This window comes from Eucyclogobius newberryi, unplaced genomic scaffold (genome assembly GCF_026437365.1).
Source record: "Eucyclogobius newberryi isolate DKJ021-1_F unplaced genomic scaffold, fEucNew1.0.hap1 SCAF_454, whole genome shotgun sequence".
Lineage (NCBI taxonomy): Eukaryota > Metazoa > Chordata > Actinopteri > Gobiiformes > Gobiidae > Eucyclogobius > Eucyclogobius newberryi.
The window spans coordinates 24,654-45,383 of record NW_027316117.1 but is presented as its reverse complement, the minus strand read 5'-3'; the positions used below and the strand labels follow the sequence as shown (position 1 = coordinate 45,383).

At 39.2% G+C, this 20,730-nt stretch overlaps 1 protein-coding gene across 2 annotated transcripts in view; it reads left to right on the top strand.

Annotated features, from left to right (window-relative positions):
* Nucleotides 1-20,730, top strand: part of LOC140380220 (sodium/potassium-transporting ATPase subunit beta-1-interacting protein 3-like) — a 42,680-nt gene that overhangs the window by 6,505 nt on the left and 15,445 nt on the right. For both annotated transcript variants that reach the window (XM_072464385.1, XM_072464384.1), the window contains exons 2-4: nt 9,461-9,598; nt 10,975-11,055; nt 16,544-16,747. In XM_072464385.1, coding sequence (XP_072320486.1) covers nt 9,461-9,598; nt 10,975-11,055; nt 16,544-16,747 — 423 coding nt within the window. The remainder of the gene's footprint in view (nt 1-9,460; nt 9,599-10,974; nt 11,056-16,543; nt 16,748-20,730) is intronic.

Here is a 20,730-nt window from a genome sequence, read left to right as displayed (position 1 = left end):
GCATTAAAACTGTTGGTGAAATGAAAAAGTGTAGTGTTAAAACATGCAAAATACTCCAGATTGAGTTTTTGAATACAGTGAGAAGAACAAAGAAACTGAGCTTTTTGTTAGTTCGTTACAATTAGGGATGGGCATTATGACAAAAATATATTTAAACATATAAGTTGAGGTTTAATTATCAGACAAATATGAAATCTCTGTCAAATTTATCACAAAATGTCAGGAATAACACCATATTCCCTTATTTTAAAGTGTACAATATACATTTTTTTCCCAACAAAATGCTATATAGTCAATATTCAAACTGTGCATTTATTCATAACAACGTTCACAATTTAATCTAAAATGTGATATGGAAACTACATTATCCTCTTAGCTCAAAAACAGATCGGGCTCTCTGAGAACTGCTTTTTATGGTACACATCCCGCTCTTGGGCAACTGTCTCTCTAAACATAGACAACCCTATACTTTATATAGTCTTTAACTCCACCACACACACGACCCGCCCAAAATGGTAAATTACCGGTTGTCATTGATGTTTGTTGAAAATCTGAAATCTTCTGTGACTTTGGAGATTCGTCACTTGGGAAAGGAGCAGTGGGTCCTGATTTGGATCGCTTGTGCACTCTGCATTTTGGTATACGTAATAACACACTCTTTGTCCCGGGAGGCCCCTTTTACCACCCCGCACCATCTTAATGTCTTCAATTTAGCGGACCATTAATCACGTGGTTATAGTGAAATCCTTGGGCTGCTGATTTTGCGTGCGTCCTCTCAGTTTGGCTTTGTGTGTTCCACCTCAGTGACACCGCAGAGGCCGTAATGGAAATGTAGCTCCAAATATTTACAAAAAACATCCTTCTCTTTCTAGTCCAGTGAGTACAGAGGTGTTATTTTTTTTAGCATGTTCATCTCGCTCAAATCTTCTCAAAATTGGTGATTGTCAGATAAGGTCACGGGTGTTTTCAGCTCTGGTGTTTAGCGGTAAAAGGATGGGACTGCGGGGTGCTAAGCTGACTTCAAGAAGCAGAGATGATGATGTGATGAAAATAGCAACGTTATTGACTCAATTAGGGGCGTGACGGCACAAACTGCTGCTGATGGTTATGTTCCCTGTCAGGGCAGAAAAGGAAACGCTGGATAAAATGCTTAGATGCCCTAAATGTGTTTGTTAGTGACTTAAACTAGATTCAAAATGATGAGTACTTGGACCTTGGACCTTTCGAGCCAGAACAGGGCACAGTTGTTTGTATACTGAGCTAATGCAGCAAACAATTCCTCTCAAATCTCCAAAGTGCTTCACTTATTGATTTAGCAGAAGTGCTGTTTATTAGTCCATGTTTCTCTTTTAGTTTTTTGCTCATGATTGTTTTGACACGAGCGGATCGTGCATGTCTCTGATTGGTTTATCCACCTGTCAGTTGCGCTCATTGGAATCAGGACTTGACCTGGTTCCAGACTTCACGTCTTTAGAATCAGAATCAGAAAAAGGTTTATTGCCGTTGACGATGAAGAGAATTCACAAATTACAGACTGACTTTGGTGGTAAGGTGCAACACAACAATGAATAATATAATATGTGAAAGAAGGAATGCATAAAATTAAGAATTTACTAAGAAAATAAGGAAAAGAGTGTGTTCTTGGCCAGTTTAGTTTTTAGATTCCTAAATGGCGTTCTCTTTCCAGTATCCGCACATTCTCTGCGATCAAAGCTGTTTCAATTAATTGTTTTATCAAGGTTATTATGATGGATCACAGGTAATCAAAATCTTCAGTTCAGTTTCAAGAATCACAGTCTGTAATCAATGTTTTTGGCCAAACTTCAAGGCAATCCTTTTGTAGTCCCAGTGTTCAGCCCCAGTTCAACCGAGGCGACCACATTTCAAACAGAGAAGAGACGGCTTCCGAAGGCTCGCTGCCCTTTAATCCTTGTCTTTGCTCGGCCAGACCAGAAAACACCAAGGGCTATCAATGCATAGAACTCCCCATGTACACAAGCCCACACACCATTTGTTACACAGGGCCTAAACCACAGCACAATGACTCCATCCAGGCGAAAGGTGAAAATAGGATTGGAAGGGCAAGAGAGGAAGGCTGCAGGGAAGAGGAGACAAGTCGAGGCAGAGCGCACTTGGACACTTACGAAATAGCCAGCGCCTGACTCACAACTAATCTTTTCTTCTGAGTTTTTTAGCGACATTTAAGCGTCCCCTTTAGCCATGGAGCAACTTTGTGTGAAAATGCGCTAAACTATTCACTCCCCTCGGCCATTGGTTAATCCACATCAAGTTGGTGCTAGCTTTTTATGGAAATAATGAAAAAGTTCTCAGCAGGCAGGCGGCGGGGCAATGCATGATTCAAGGAGCGAAACTTTTTGTGATGACCCAGAAAAGTTTTAATGCATTTTAATTTCAAGTTCAAAAATGCATTGATGCACAGTCTGTAAACATACTGCATTTTTAACATTATTTATAAAGACACATTTTAACACATTGAAGTTGAGCTGACATAATACACTCCTTTTGTTTCACATGTGTCATGGAAATAAACAAATCTTATGGTACAGTACTGTTTGCGTTTGGTTTTTCTTTTGTCTTGTGTGGCGCGGCGGAGGGCGTGGGGACCAGACTCACTCTTTGCAAAGATTTGAAGACGTGTGTATTCTGGATCCCGTTGTACGCTAATATATAGAGAGTTTTCTTTTAGGAATGTAACAATGTTCAAATCGCAAGTACAATATTATCATGATAACATTTTTATTGCTAAACCGAACTGTAGATATGCAATTTTGACAAGCTTATGGTGTGAATAAGATAAGACAAGATAATCCTTTATTGTCCACACATGGGGAATTTTTTTAATAGAAGAACTCTTTTAAACAAAACAAATAACTCTATTAACAAAATTCCTCTCATATATTAATAGGGAATGGAGCAAAAAATAAAATGAAATATAAAGATAAAAATAAAATAATAATAATAATAAAGTAAAGTAAAAAATAGCTAGCATAAGACTAAATAATACTAATTGTTAATTATTAACTAACAAAACACTCTTATTTACATCAGTTGTATGCACATGAGTATGGCCTAACAATAATGACATGCCATTCAAAAACACAATGTCTCCATTTGGTCTTCACTAAAATAGAGCAAAGGATTATGGTCTCCGTTGTTCCCTCTGTTGTTTTTTGTCTCAAGTAGTTGCAATGTTTAATTTAATTCCATTTTTATATTTTCATCTACAACACACAGTCCTTTTATGTGGCAATACAGCTGCTAAGCAACTGAGCCACTATGGTCAATACATGTGTCAATCTGTTGTGTTAAAGCACTTTTGAATTTTGTATTTAACATCTCTTAACATGTCCATTGGTTTAACATTAGGCTGAGCGATGACGTCACAATCCCGAGCTCTATTGGCCTCAATGCTGAAAACAACCCACACGCCACAGCCTCTCATTCTTGTCTGTGTTCGGTGATCTCAGTTACTGCTACATTCATTCACCGTTACATCCACATCAAAAACTGAACCTGTTGGCGAGCAGTGGAAAGTCGTGTTAGTTAAGATGTAATGTGATCATGTTGTGATGTGAAGAGTCATCGTTCCTCTGATCTGCTGGCAGTGGTCCAGGCCCGCGCTGCCGGAGCCTCTGTCTGAGCTCGATGACAGCGGCATGACTCACGGCCCTGCAGCGCCCTCTGATCATGTCTCTCAAGTGTACTATTGATGACACATCGCCAATAGAAACCGGTTACGGAAGTGCCATTTACTGATAAGTCACTCAGGGCGCATTCACACTTGTGCTTGTTTGATCCTGGTTTGATCCCAGTTGAGTCCCGATGTAGACTTGGTTTGGTCCTGATGTAGACTTGGTTTGGTCCTGATGTAGACTTGGTTTGGTCCTGATGTAGACTTGGTTTGGTCCTGATGTAGACTTGGTTTGGTCCTGATGTAGACTTGGTTTGGTCGATGTAGACTTGGTTTGGTCCTGATGTAGACTTGGTTTGGTCCCGATGTAGACTTGGTTTGGTCCCGATGTAGACTTGGTTTGGTCCTGATGTAGACTTGGTTTGGTCCCGATGTAGACTTGGTTTGGTCCTGATGTAGACTTGGTTTGGTCCTGTTGTAGACTTGGTTTGGTCGATGTAGACTTGGTTTGGTCCTGATGTAGACTTGGTTTGGTCCTGATGTAGACTTGGTTTGGTCCTGATGTAGACTTGGTTTGGTCGATGTAGACTTGGTTTGGTCGATGTAGACTTGGTTTGGTCGATGTAGACTTTGTTTGGTCCTGTTGTAGACTTGGTTTGGTCGATGTAGACTTGGTTTGGTCCTGATGTAGACTTGGTTTGGTCCTGATGTAGACTTGGTTTGGTCGATGTAGACTTGGTTTGGTCCTGATGTAGACTTGGTTTGGTCCTGTTGTAGACTTGGTTTGGTCGATGTAGACTTGGTTTGGTCCTGATGTAGACTTGGTTTGGTCCTGATGTAGACTTGGTTTGGTCCTGATGTAGACTTGGTTTGGTCGATGTAGACTTGGTTTGGTCGATGTAGACTTGGTTTGGTCGATGTAGACTTTGTTTGGTCCTGTTGTAGACTTGGTTTGGTCGATGTAGACTTGGTTTGGTCCTGATGTAGACTTGGTTTGGTCCTGATGTAGACTTGGTTTGGTCCTGATGTAGACTTGGTTTGGTCGATGTAGACTTGGTTTGGTCGATGTAGACTTGGTTTGGTCCTGATGTAGACTTGGTTTGGTCCTGATGTAGACTTGGTTTGGTCCCGATGTAGACTTGGTTTGGTCCTGATGTAGACTTGGTTTGGTCCTGATGTAGACTTGGTTTGGTCCTGATGTAGACTTGGTTTGGTCCTGATCTAGTCCTGGTCTATGTTTATTTCCAGGCGTTGTCCCAGTTTATAGTCCCTATTTTAATGTGGTACATCTACAACACACCCTCAGAAGAAAGGCACATACAACAGACTTTCAGACTAAAAAACGTCTTAGTTCGCATGGTATTAACCACTGTATCCCCCTCATCTGGCCTTTTACTGTGCAATAGTTAGATTGACAAGGTCTGGAATGAATTGTTGTCTGTCAAGTCGTGTATCTGCTCTATCCCTCTCTTTCTTGCTCTCTTTCTCTCTCTCTCCTTTTTACACTATAGCGTAAAACACATACTTTGAAGACGTAAATCTACAGTAGGAAGCGGTAGAAGAAGCTAGACACACAACTATAGTAGGTGGCAGTAAATGTGCACATTTTCAGTTTCATGCCAATTGCCATTAAAAGTAACAGAAGAAGAAGAAGTCGCATATCCAAGTCCTTCATCTAGAATAAACATTAATAGCGTAGGGCAATATTTACAGAAATTACTACTACTATAAATGTATATATTTATAGTATCCTAGTAATCAACAGAAAAGTCCAAAAACAACACCAATAATAAACTAAACTAAGGTGAAAAAGGACTATACAATGATTTATGTAGTTCTAAAGAAGGACTAGCCCATAGGAGGACAAACCCAAAACTTTGTCAGAATTGTGTCAAAAGGAGCTTGCGTACCACAGTTTGAGAAACACTGCTTCAATTGTGCTGGTTCAGGTTTAAGTTTCTGACAAATGTGACTTATTTGACCTGTATTTGAAGGTTTTTTAACATAAGTTTCCATTATATGTTATATTTTTGTGGCATAAAATTGAAAAACAGTTTAAGTTTAAAAAAAGAAGAAAAAACAAAATAAATCAAAACATAAAAAGACATAATTTGTTGCCAAACTTCAAATTGACTATACCTTCAAACTGTCCCATCACATTTACTTTTGAAAACAGTGAATGAAGTTACATTCTTGGCAGTTCTGTCTCCCAGGGTTTCACTAAACCTTCTAAAGTGACCCTAAAGTTGAACCTCAATCCTATTCCTGGAGTATTTACGCCAAAATGTAATAACATTAGTATTTGTGGCTAACTTCCTCTCCCACTAAGCACTCCCGTCACTCTAGAGGGAGTCATTTGTGATATTGCTTTTATGGAGCGTTACGAAGCCGCCTGCTCTTCCTGGAACAGTATTGGTATCGTTCTGATCAAATTGTGCCCCACTCTCTGCACTAAGACGCTTCCTATGAATTGCTGTCTAATTGTGTCGTTAGGGCGCACGTGTGTCCATCTCGTCCTGATTGATTGTTGTCATCTCGTAGGATTATCGAGTTAGCAGTGAACGTGATAGCTGCTGCAGTATGAAAGAGGAGAGCGTGTACATGCTTGTGTGGACGTTTGCGCCGCTATTTCTTTAATACAAATTCAAGCGAAGGATTTCAGAAACGTGGTCTGGCTGTGTCTAGAGATCGTTTCACAGTCTAAAATAAATGATTGTTATTCGCGATTATTGACATCAAACAACAATGAATTAACTTTCATGCAAATTGTCCAACAGATTATCATTCCTCTACGTGACACGCTCTTTAAAACTAACTTTCTGAATGATAAATGATAGTTAATAGCACTTTTGAACTGTTTGAATTGAAATTACCTATCTTTGCTTTGCTACAACGGCAAATATTCCTAGTTGTATCTATTAAACAATTATAATGGGCAAAAACAAGTACACCATCATTTTTTAAAATTAATTCTGTCTGTATTTTCTGCTTATTCATCGGTGGCTTGAGCCGATATCGCCGCTCAAACTCCAAGTTGAAGACAACACATATGCAAATAAGGTTTTGCTGTTGCTAAAAATAAGGATATGGAAATGAATTATTAAAATACCAACAACACAAATGCTGTAGACAGTAAACAACATCCAGAAAAAATGTGCATTTATCTGGACAGCAAAAACGAACAAAAAAGAGAGCACGTTTGTCTATTCTGGTCTTAGTGCTTGGTCCGCCTGGAGATTTATGTTATGCTTTTAAATATTCTATACATATTTCAAGTCTTTCTTCAAATAGGGGATACACAATGGCGGAGTGGCTTTCTTTGCTCTCACAAGTTTGTCCTCGAGGGTACTCATTTGTCAAATTGTCCAAATTCAAATTGAAACGTGAGGTCCGTTTCTCTTTGTCTCTTTGTTAGTTATGGTAATAAACTTCTGAATTATACATTTGTAGAACCAGCTTAGGGAAGATCTCAAACCAGTCGATCTCACAAGATGAAATCGTGAGTGGTTTTTCTTGTGTTTACATTTGACTCGGACAAAAAGAAAGAAGAACTTAAATAAAAAAAGTCGGACCAAAATTGTGAAAATCTATTCATTATGCAGTAGATCGTGTCAAAAAGGTTGCCTTTTCTCGTTCTCGTGGAGCCACTCTTGTCGCGTTCTTGTGGCAATAGTGTCTCGCTCCATCCTTAAGTGCCCGCCTAAAGCAGAGGCTGGCAGCTCCACATCTGCTGTGACATTAGTCTCTGAGAGTTTTATTGAGCTCTCAAAGCATGACCCAGAGCCGTCAGGAAGATGTACCACTTTCTTGACTTGCCTTATCTCCTCCAGCCTTGTCTTTTTTCGGGCGGCAAGACACAGACTGTTAATGTGGAGGGCTGGACGGTCTTGGTCGGATGGTGTATAAACTGCTAAGACGTAACATCATAACCAAGGGCATCATGGTCTTCTCTAACTTTCTTTAGCCTACTTGTGCTTGGTTTCCAGAGATGGGTAGACTCGCCAATGAGAAGTAAAAGCAAGAACGCCATTTGTCCAAAACAGTATTACTCAAGTAAAAAGTGGTCACTCATGTTGGGGAAACTGCTTCTCAAGTAACTATAAGTGTATCTGTCCAGGCGTAACATCTCATTTGGAAGGACAAAACATGAAATAACACAGAAAAAAGTGGTGCTTTAATCTTAACTTCAATTTAATGCGTTTATCATTTGTAGACTTACTCACAGTGGAAATAGTAACTAAAACACTAATATACACTAATAACTAATGCACTTACCCCGTGCGGAAGCATACAAAAGCTTCGTTGCTACACGTGCGTTTGTTCACTAGCGCGACGGATCGCGTCCCATCTCTCGTCTTCGCAGATTTCCGTCTCTTCTGACCCAGCTCAAACTGTCCTTCTCTGTCTTAATTTTGTCCTGTACACTGAGGGAACCATATTATGATAGATCCATGCGTTTAGACACACACCGGCATATCAACCACGCATGCGCAGCCAGGGAAACATGCTGGTCTCCTGGGGACGAGCCAACGAGGCTGCAGGTGAGCAGTAGGTGCATCCTATGATTGACATGTGAATGAACATCTCTGCTGCCCACGCCACGAGGAAATGAGACTCAGATTTGGCGCCAAAAAATCCTCCATTATTCCTTCAACTAAGTGCACTGTTGGACTTTAAAATATACTACTAAATTAGAAGTAAACGTTTATGTGATAACTACTGAGGTATTCAAAAACGTGTCAAAAAGTGACGCGTGTTGCAACAGGGTCAGTGTCTATAATAAGTCATATTTGCATTGAATTCTTCTTGCCCTCTCCTTTCTTTCATCTTGTCCATGAAGTTATTGCGGCATGTTATTTTAATTATCTCTCACTCGTGTTGCATCCTATTCCATTAAAAGAGCACTTCAGTTGTACCAGGGTGTGGGCCTGGTGGTGCGCTCCTGTCATTGCAGCAGTGACAAGATTTATCCTCGTTCATCTTGTAGCGCTTGGCTGGAAATGACATGTCAACAGACTCGACACATCAAAACATATTTGACAACGTGCTCAGACGGACATTCACATGATATTGAATTGGTAGAGAATGGAATTAAAAGACGTTACTACCCAGAATGGAATATAGCTGAGGAGGATAATAGGATTTACAACTGCATAAAATCATGTTAGAAAAAAACTAAAATAAAGTTTAATGAAAATATATGACTCTTCTTAATCAGATGAATACATCTTTAAAAATAAAACCTGAATGATGTGTTCCTATTCATTTGAGAGTGATTTGTGGGACTTAGTAGATGATTAAACTGTTTTTCTGTCTTGTTTTCATCGAAGGACTGACATGAGTCTTTGTTGGCCAACCGGAATTTGCCCATTGCAGTCATTGTTTTCTGATTTCAATAAAACCATTAGCTTTCCATGTTAGTACTATAAAGCATGCCCTCACCGCTCATAAAGTTCTCCCATGTTCTCAAGGCTATTGGCAGAAACAGTGGAAACAGCTTGTCTTCAGCTCAGTGGAGGTACAATTGATGTCATTTTAATTGTTGATGTAAAACTTCCACCTCAGGAAGCGTTCTCAATGAAGAGAACATAGACTTGAACCACTCGTTATTTAGTTCAGCAGACAAAAGCTTCTCACTATATCAAAGTTACACATCTAGTTTGCTTTGCGTGTCCACAGTTGACTTGTGTTGTTCAGTGCAGCAGATTTATCAGATACAGAATTACTTTCATTCATCCCAAGGAGAAATCATTTCAATATATTACAATATGTTATAATTTAAACATGTATTTTTCTTTCCTTTTTCAGGTTTTGGCTTTAGAGAGGCAGGTTTTTGACTTCCTTGGATACCAGTGGGCTCCCATCCTCGCCAACTTTTTCCATATCATTATAGTCATCCTCGGCCTCTTTGGCACGATCCAGTACCGCCCACGCTACATTGTCGTGGTGAGTATATTTTACAATTTCTTTAACGTTAGATAACTGGAGGCGACAGAGCTAAATATATTAAGATAATTTAGGATCAATATGGCGTTGGGGTTGAATTCAACAGCCTTAGATGTCTGGAGATCGTATCAGAGAGGTTATAAAGTTTAGATTTGAACAGAATTGGAGAATATACAAAGATGATAAGGGCAGAAAGGGAGAAAAATGAGTTAGTAAATATGAGTAAATAGTTTGAAGAGATGGAGATTAGACAGGTTTTCTCTTATTCTCTTATTATTACACATCTTTTCTCACGCTCCAGCCTCTCTTGTGCTCTAGCCGTATGACACCTTTAAATCACTTGATTAGGCCTCATTATACGGATGAGGAACTCAACCGCTTCAGGCTTGAGTTTGAACAGAGAAGGTCAATGTCTGCTACCACACAGTATTGCATTGCATTACATTTAAGGAAGTCTGCATATGTGAACATCACTTTGTTTTACTGAAATGTTCATTTTGCTCAATAATTGTAGTAGTTATTACAGCAATAATAGTGCAGTGATAGTATCAGTTAGTGTTTTTCTACTTAAGAGAAGCTTGGTTCTCTCAAACTACTGGTATATGTCTACTATATTCACATTTGCATTATAATATTCCCCTGTGCAGTTGCAGAGGTTCAGACAATGAAGTTTATGGCAGGAAAATGCAGAATGTGATGTGTAAATAACAGACCTGCAGAAGTGTAGTCAAACCGGCTCAGACGAGGGTTAGCGGTATGAATAATACTGTTGTTTCTTTATGTGAGGAAAGTTCCTGATCCAACATGCTCCAGTGTTGTGGAGAAACCGTTTATCTTTGCCCTCGACACAGTTGACATTTGAACACACACTTAAGAACGATGACTCAAAGGATTTCACAACCGAAACACTTGATGACTGTTCGCTTCTCTTCCTCTCGCCCTCCATGTGTCTGTCTGCACTCCAACTGTACAAACTTCACATTTTAGAGGTCATAAGGTGCTCGGGGGGAATGGAACTTTCTGTCAAAACAACTGTCCAAAGGAAATTGTCTATTACTGTTATTCATGTTTAGTGAGCCATAGAATTATAAAATCGCTGTAAAAATACATGAAGAGGACCCATTTTTCATTAATAAAACACTGAAAATATGCTGCTTACTGTGAAAATGTCGTTAGTTTATCAGTTCTGCAGTTTCAGGCAGGAATTCAATGAACCAGGACCTGTTTCTGTCATGAAGCTGTCTTAGATCAACATGTTGTAGTTTTGTTTAATACGAAATACCTGAAGAAAATAAAAACATCGATATCCTCTTTAAATCATTGAAGTAGATGTGTTATGTGTATCGTCCACACTGCTAACATCTCTCTCTCTGCAGTACACCGTATGGGCTGCTCTATGGGTGGCCTGGAACGTCTTCATCATCTGCTTTTACCTGGACGTAGGAGGACTGTCCAAGGTGAGACGTCAAACATTGTTCTCTAGTGGAAAAACGGTTGCTCTTGTTCGTCATATTGCGCCCTGTATCACCTTTATTTATGTAATTTATGTATTTAGGCCGTGAGCTGGTGAAGAAGTCAATCTAAAGTTAAGATGAGATTTTAAAACACATTATATTTTGTTTGTTTGCCTTTTTTGGAGTTAGTTTGACTATTGGACATGATTGGATGTTACTCTCTCTCTTATATGACAGAAGATGAAACTTGGATAGAAGAACGTTGAGTTTCTTTCACATTCAAATTAGTTGTTGTTATCTTTATTGTTATCTTATTTTATGTATTTATTTGATAAGGACAGTGCATATTAAAGAACACATGTAAATTGCACTGTGTGTGCCAGATTATAGCTAAAATGCTCATTTCTGACATCCATCTGTCATCTCTAGGTAGTTTACATAGAAGACAATTACCGAACATTACAAAATTAATACAATACAGGACAATAAAAGGCTGGTTATAAATGCTCACAGACTTGGTTTTCCTTCATCCACAGTCTGAGGTGATGATAATGAATCTCTTTGACACCGAGCACAGTTTGTTCAAATGTGGTGCGTCTGTGTGGAACCTCACAGTTGATGGAAGTCCTTCAAAGGGGGAGGAGCTTTGAACTTCGAATATAAAGCATACATTCTAAAAATGAACAAAACTGTCAAAACTTAGTAAACTATATTTATCCAAACGATTGCCTGACCAGCCAAGACCTCAGGCTCTGGAAATACTTTACAAAGACGTTTTGGTCTGGAATCATATCCAGCCGCTCCGATTTCCAAAGGGCATGATTGATAGGCGGATCAACCAATCAGAGAAGCTCATGGTCTGTTCGTGTCTAAACAAACGTGGCGGCTTACAAGGAAAAAATAAAATGAATATAACACAGAGGACTGAGAAACGTCACCGATTTCTACAGAGTCTACAAGCAAATAAACTCTGTAAATCTGAGGTAAATTTAAGTTGTGTATTTTGTTCTGAATATACTAAATCTTTTTGAGAGGAGTCGTCTTCCGCATTTGAGAGACACGTGACACAAATTAGCGGCGGAGGTTGGACCAGCCCATGTTTGGAGAGGTGACGCCCTCCTATGGACCGATTCCAGACCTTTCAGCATTTGGACAGAATGTAGGAGGGACTGGCTGGTCAGGCAACTAAAACAATGCAGTGGTGACGTTTTAAAAATAGATTCTATAGTTTGAGTGTTGTGCCAGCAGAGAGTGACCAGAAGGTTAAACAGTATTCTATATCTGAAAGAATCATAGTGTGTAAAAACATGCAAGCAGTACATTTAGTGTGATCCATGTTTTTTGAATGCGTTAAATAATGGCAAAATACTTAGATTTTGAAGGCATAAAATTTATATAATAACATTAGACCTTCCTGAATATGGATAAATGTTACAGACCCAGTCAAAAGCATCTCTGAACATGAAACAGCTCAAGAAAAAAGAATGCTCTTATAGTGGCTCGCTATAACTGTGTGTAATATGTTTTTTAACCCATGTCACAACCTGAATACTCCTGTGAAACAAGTGAAAGTAAACACAATTGTCTTTAGTGTATAATTTATGTCTCGTATGGCTGTAAAACATAAATCATAAATCACAGACTCCATAAATCACTGCAGGATTCTGCTCCTTCAGCACAATCACTTCTCATCCACAAAATCTGCCTTCAAGTTTGTACTGAATTAGATAAAGTTTTAATCAAGTATGCTGCTAGAAGATTAATAAATAAAAGTACAAAAGTAATTTAAAGGCTGAGAGGTCTTAAAAGTGACTTTTTATGTATTTTGTGTGCAATTTCTTTAGTACCGGTACATAAACTTTGCAGTAGTGGCTAGCCAACCATTATTTAAAAAAAAATGTCTTTATATCATTTTATGAAGCCTGAATTTCAGCATTGATAAATTATAAATTATCTGTCACACAATATGAAACATTTAACAGGGAATTTCAGACCTGTGTCTCATTCATCGCTGTTGGTAACTCTTCTGCCCCATTGCCTTCCTGACCACTGAAAAGAATGAATTGGGGTTGGCAGCATTCATCTCACGGTAGCTCATGCGTCCAAATGCATTTCAGAAACACCTTCCGAGCTCTGCTGACTTTGTCATTGTGTGATGGACTCCATCAAGTGTGTGCTGGTCCTCTCTTCTTTTCTATCTGTAAATGTGTGTGTTTCTGGCTGAATAATGAGGCTTGTAGAGGCCAGCTGCTCGGGGCTGCGGTTTGGGCATTAACTGGACAGATGGAAGCGGCCCGGGCTCCCTCACTGCATATGGAGGCCAGGAGGAGAACACACACGCACACACACACGCACACACACACACGCACACACACACACACACACACACACACGCACACACACACACGCACACACACACACACACACACACACACACACGCACACACACACACGCACACATGCACACACACACACGCACGCACACATGCACACACACACACACACACATGCACACACACACACACACACACACACACACATAAGCACTTTTTATCGTTAGCCAAAGTCCTGCTTCTCCCGTCTGGTTTGATTTCACCAACTTTGACATGGTTTTGAGTCCAAGTGTATTTTGCAGGTTGCCGGGGTAATAGGCCACATGCTCTGTCACCTCCTATTGATCTTTACCCCTCCCCCACAGGGCAATAAGGACAGACAGAAGGCAACAGCAAACACAGCTTTGATTTCTAGCTGTCCACATGCGTCCCGGGGTGTTTTCCTGGAGACCGTACAAGCACTGACTGTACGCTGAAAGAAGAGCAATTGGTCATTTCGTTTTTCAAGAGTTTATCCTACTTTTTCTGTTTGCAGTTTATTTGACATTGTTACTGTAATTGGCTAATAACAGTGTTACCCCGTCATGGGGCGTTGCTGTGAAGACTTTTTGTTAGTGCATAATTTGTTTCTTGTTTTTAGCAAAGCCACGCTACATTTCTGATTAGAGGTGGACAGTATATAGACATTTATATAATATTGTGAACTGTTAAAAAATGCTGCTATTGAGCTGATTAAAAATGTAAAAAAGTTGTGTTATACACTTTCAAATAAGGGTATAGGGTGATATTTCTGCCCTTTCATGATTATTTAACAGCCATTTCACATTTTTCTGATAATTAAACCTTGACTAATACATGCAAAAACATGTTTTAACACATTCCTGGATCGACTATACCGTATTTTCCATACTATAAGTCGTACTAACCAGAAAATGCATATTAGAGAAGAAAAAAACATATATAAGTGTGAAAATAACAAATAATAATAAGTATATAAGTATAACAATAAGTATAAGTCGCACCCCGGCCAAAACTATGAAAAAAGGTGCAAATGAAAGTCAGGAAAAGTAATTTTTTGAGATATTCATTGTTTTTGGTTTGAAATGTTGCCATATATTTTGAGGCTAACGTGTGAGTCTGGCCAATCGCAGCCTTTATCGCTCTTGAATTAGAACAGTTTGACCATGGCTTTTCTAACACTGTATTCAAAAGTTGTTCAAAAAGTGACTTCTGTTCAGAGAGAGAATTTGAGCCATATCATCATCTACCCGTGCATACGATACCCCAAAATTGATCGATGCTTCGGTGTGGCTGCCAGTGAGAACAACAATAACCCTCCCAACAGTAGCGTGCCGAAAGTGTTCTGACTATTGATGTGTGCTTGTCAGGACTCGGCCCACAGCTTACACAGGAATGGCTTCCCCAGCTCCCAGCCCCAATCAATGGCATCTGTCACATCATTAGTCTTCTGCGTTCTCCATGACCTCCCGGTGCCCTTGTTTTGGAAATAGTTATGATATGATGAATACACGGACATATTGACACACGTAATTGAAAATAAGCAGGGCACACTTTTCCTCTGGGGTTTTCTGTGACTTTTGTGTATTTGTGTGCGGTGCCCATATTGTTGGAATTATGTACTGCTCTGGCAAACTGGACTTTCTGTTTCCATGCAATGATTGTACCAAGTTACAGTCACGTAGGTGAAACCAATTCCCATTTTGCGAGAGTTAAGAATGTGTAGAAAGATGTTAATGTTTGTTTGAATTATTTCAACTTGACACGCGTTTTTGGTGGTTAGGTTCATAAGCTTTCTTGACATCACTGAGTGTTTTAATAATGCATGTCGTTACACTGGGGAGCAGATGCAAAGGCAGGGTTGGATTGCTATATTGGGAAATTGATTAGGGTGAGTATCTATTCATTTGTGTGTTTGGTCTCATATGACTTTTAGTCTTTCTTTAGTACTGGTTTCTCGCTGATTTAGGCCTGTTTTAGTCTTACTGTAGTCCTGGTCTTACCCCGATTTAGTCCTGTTTTAGTCTTGTTTTAGTCTTTCTCTCTCTAGTTTAATCTTGTTTTAGTCTTGCTTTAGTCCTGGTTTCTCCCTGGTTTAGTCCTGTTTTAGTCTTGTTTTAGTCCTGGTTTCTCCCTGATTTAGTCCTGTTTTAGTCTTGTTTTTGTCCTTCTTTCTCCCTAGTTTAATCTTGTTTTAGTCTTGTTTTAGTCCTGGTTTCTCCCTGATTTAGTCCTGTTTAGTCTTGTTTTAGTCCTGGTTTCTCCCTGATTTAGTCCTGTTTAGTCTTGCTTTAGTCATGGTTTCTCCCTGGTTTAGTCCTGTTTTAGTATTGTTTTAGTCCTTCTTTCTCCTTAGTTTAATCTTGTTTTAGTCTTGCTTTAGTCCTGGTTTCTCCCTGGTTTAGTCCTGTTTTAGTCTTGTTTTAGTCCTGGTTTCTCCCTGATTTAGTCCTGTTTTAGTCTTGTTTTTGTCCTTCTTTCTCCCTAGTTTAATCTTGTTTTAGTCTTGCTTTAGTCCTGGTTTCTCCCTGATTTAGTCCTGTTTAGTCTTGCTTTAGTCCTGGTTTCTCCCTGATTTAGTCCTGTTTAGTTTTGCTTTAGTCCTGGTTTCTCCCTAATTTAGTCCTGTTTTAGTCTTGCTTTAGTCCTGGTTTCTCTCTGATTTAGTCCTGTTTAGTCTTGCTTTAGTCCTGGTTTCTCCCTGATTTAGTCCTGTTTAGTCTTACTTTAGTCGTGGTTTCTCCCTGATTTAGTCCTGTTTAGTCTTGCTTGTCAATTCAAAGGAAATGTGTTAAAATGTGTCTTTAAATGTATTAGTTGAGGTTAAAGTATCTGACAAATTTGTATTGACTCTATAATAATTTTATACTCTTGTTTGAAATTTGAAATAAATGTAAAGGAAAAAAAACAAACATTTACAATTTTATACTTTTTGATGGATTGCCCTCTCTTACAATTTTATACTTTTTGATATATTGCCCTCTCTACTTCATATACCGTATGTGTTTTGCTCATTGTGTAGTCATATGTTTGGTGTCTTTTGCTTCATCTTAATTACTGTTAATTACATAATAACATGTAGTAATATGGAACAATGTGTGTATAACTTTTTGTTGATTTTGTTGGATCTATTTTCTCAGGACAGTGACTTCCTGACGTTCAACATTTCGGCGCATCACTCGTGGTGGAGTGAACATGGTCCGGGCTGCGTGAGGAGAGAGCTGGAGCAGGCTCCAGGGATGCGCACCACACCTGAGGCCCAGTCCTACATCAGCGTCATGGGCTGCTTCGTGGACTACCAGTATATCGAAGTACTACACAGCGGTACACAAATACTTGTAGCGGTAAGTATATCTAAAAGATTCTGACTGATGTAGAAACATGATAGAAACAAACCGGCACCAGCCCTATGATGTCATTTCACCATTAAGTTACATTTCTCCTAAAAACTGAACCTTTTGACCAATTGTGATTTAAAATACATTTTTGTATGAGCTTGATGAGTCTCCGTAATCACATTCATTCATCGGGTTATGAAGTAAAACAAGTTTGAATCTAGATACTCATTTGAGCAAGTATCGATATAGAAAGATCACATTTACAGAACAGATTTGACCTTTCTTTTTAGAATGACACTGATCAGCTCAGACCTCATGGTAACTTAAAGAATATTTCTGTTATTTTGTGTTAAACTTGGCAGTCTGTTGTCTATAAAAGGAGCATTTTAGAATTGTCATTGTGGTACGGAAATCCGTATTGAGTATCAAGTATAAAAAATTACTTTGAGATTTTAGTTTTGCGACAAGACTGTATTAATTCCGTTTTATATACCTGCTTGTTAAGGGCCGAACTTGTCAGCTCTCAGAAGCTAAGCAGGGCAGTTTCTGGTTAGTACTTAGATGGTTAGGTAAGGTGTCTTCATTCATACACTTGGGTTTGCAATGATTAAGAGATGTCAAACATACATGCACACAGTATAAAAACATAGACAAAATGGATTGATAAATCGCTGAGTGAGCTTGTTTAAGAGGACAATAGCTGCTGGGATAAAACTGTCTCCGGTCTTTGCCCCGATGGCAGGTTCTGAAACAGAGCGTTCAGGGGGTGCGGCTCCGGTACTGCATTATACTGGAGCTCAGGCTGGTATATATAGACTCCATAATTCGTTGTGGCCGTCCAATCTCCAATGGGAGACCGCTGGAAAATCAGTTTCCCCAGTGGGGCGCTAGAGGAAATGTCACTAAACCCCCACTATACAAATATTGTAATGTGATGATATGAAATACAAGTGTAAACAAGCCACTGACACAGTCTTAAATTCTACAGCCTCCATTGAACACCGGATTATGAGTGATTGGCAGAAGGTTGTTGGTTTTACCTTGCCTTGAAGCCCTGTCCTTGATACACTGGCACACTGGTGTGTTATTATACGTGTACCCCAGCCTGCCTCTGCTGCTCCCTGAATGAAACATTGATCGGTTGTTTTGTCTGGGAGAGTGGCTCAGACTTGCCAGCTGCTAACAGGTTCCTTCGACACCGATAGGCCCTTATTGTCTTGCTCAGTTTGAAACGCCAAAGTCGACATCCTGCCGACATGAGCGCTCACAAACACTGCTGCTCCTCTGGCTGACCTCCTGCTGAACGAGAGCCAGGCTTGTTCTGATCACTCTATTTGAAAACACTCGGTGGGATTACAGATTTTTTTTTGCTATTTAGTTCTTAACGACTCACAGAATAATTTCAGTAGTGATGCACGGTTTGTCTATTGACCCGGGTGGGTTACCTGCGGGTGTTCATTGCGGGGCGCGTTATAAAATGCTTACTGTCCCCTCTGTCCTTGATTTCTCTGTGTCTGCTTTCCTCCACATCTGGCTCTGCTCCTGAGCTTGCACTTAGCAAGAGAGAGAGAGAGAGAGAGAGAGAGAGAAAGAGAGAGAGAGAGAGAGTGTCACTCATAGAGTGTATATGGTAAAAGCTCACTTTGGGACAAAATGAAACTGCTGCATGGTGTTTATATATAATAACCAGACTATTGTACCTTTTGTGAACCAGTATGCAAGAGCCGAAAGCAGCGCTCTGATTGAATACACTTTGTTGGCTTGGCCCAGTTTCACGTTGCCCTCTGAAATAGCAGTTCTGAAGCCCGAAAACGAGTGCATGTGAATATTAATAATGTTCCAAAGGGTTTGTTAGGAGTTAGATTTAAATACATCATTCCTACTTTCACAGTTTGGGTACATCGGTTTAACGTAAGCAATTGTCCTTTGACCCAAGTAAAAATGCTGTGTGTGCATTTAAAAGATGGCAGATTGGTAAACAAACAGTGTGACTTATAGAGACTGAATAAACTGTGTCATGCCCATCACCCCACAGAGAATGGCAGTAAAATGGTTCATGTCATTTTACAGCCCTATAATTTCTCACTCTGCTAATACACCTCCACTAACAAATGATTTGGCACCTGACTCAGCAATAAGCTTATTATTTATCCTTTTTAAAACACCATTTTTGTTCAAAAGCAGTGGATTAACTTTTAATGGTAAATATTTAATACAAGGATCACGTTTTTCAGGGGCGATTCCTCGATCTTCCACAATTCGTAAGTTTAAACTAATAATTCTGCTCAACCTTGTGAATTGAGATGGTATCTCTTTGACACTATCTTGCCGTGTATATCCAGTTATTTGTTGTCCATTTTTAGTTAACCTGCTAACATGTGGACCCAGGCATAAAACATACAGGCAAATAATGAAAAGAATTATAATCAAGGGGCACACCCCTTTGTCTTTGGGAAAGCGGTTTTCAAGGTCACAGCGAGAGGCTATTAAATATTTATTCCAAGCTCAGAGGACTATGTTTCATTAAGATGAAAAATGTGGATTGGTTGGCCTGTAATGGAGGCATCACTGACATCTGTCGGCTGCTATTCATCACTAACAGGGGAGTCTATGTACGAGAAGGTCTCAGGGCTTTTCTCTGTGGACCAAACAGGTTACATTACAACCAGCTGAGAGGTCATACTGAGCACAAGAACGTCCTTTTTATTCATTTATGACTAAAGGAAACATCAATATGTGGTTTCATTTGTCATTGTTGCTGTCCTCGTGTATAAATCCTAATATACTTTATATATCACACCTTTTTTTAAAACAGAATCAGCTTTAACTGTTTAATGATCATGTTCTGTATAAAAGACTGATCCTAAATGTTACTAAAATTGGGTAAAAAAAATAAGAATAAATAAAAAATCGGATTTACCAAAACTGTGCTTTATTGCAAGTACTACTTAAAATGCGCACATACTATTTAGTGGGTGTGTTGCACCTTATTTATCATTAGAAATGGCATATATGATATGTAAATGAGTTCACTGCATGAACAAACTACTATATGTGCAAATGTGTGTTGCCTCTGCTGTGAGAGCGCTCTGTGGCTTTGGGAGCGCTACTAATCTTATTTTGGTTGTACTAAAATTATGAACAAGATGTTCACTAGCCTCTTAGTTTGGCCAACACTTGTTTAGTTTCTTATTCGAATCCAGGCCAAAGAGTCACAGGTAAAGCGTGTTTTATAACCTCTCCTTCAAAACAACACATTATCATTTTTTATCATTTGTAAATGAGCCGTACACAATCATTTGACATTTTTATTCACGCCACAGTGATGTGAAAACTGCAGTTTACACATCTGTTCTGTTCTCCAAAAAATGTACACCGTATTTTCCGGACTATAAGTCGCAGCAGCCAAAAAATGCATAATAGAGAAGAAAAAACCATATAGAAGCCGCACTGGAGTATAAGTCGCATTTTTGGGGAAATGTATTTGATAAAATCCAAGACCTAGAACAGACATTTCATCTTGAAATGCAGAAACAGATTAGAGAACATGGTGAATAGTTGTACGTGTGCTAACGTAGCACCTTTAGCTACATTAAGATAAGATAAGATAAGATATTCCTTTATTGTCCCACATGGGGAAATTTCATTGGTCCAACGCAGGTAGATACAGAGGTAGATACAGAAGAACAGATCACTTATAGGAAGTCTATATATTACACACAGATAACGAACTGTCGTAAATGTCTGTTATGTTAACGTAACATATGAACAGTTATTCAGATAACTATAGCATAAAGAACATGCTTACAAGTTTACCAAAGCATCAGTATTACCCCAAATCACTGAATTGAATTCTTCTTCCTCTGTGTCACTTCTAAACAACTCCACAAACTCCAGAGGAAGTGCAGATTCTTCTTCTGCGTCGCTTAGAGCCAAGAGCGCTCTCTTGCATTTGCCAGTGTGAAAATAACGAATAATATCACATATCA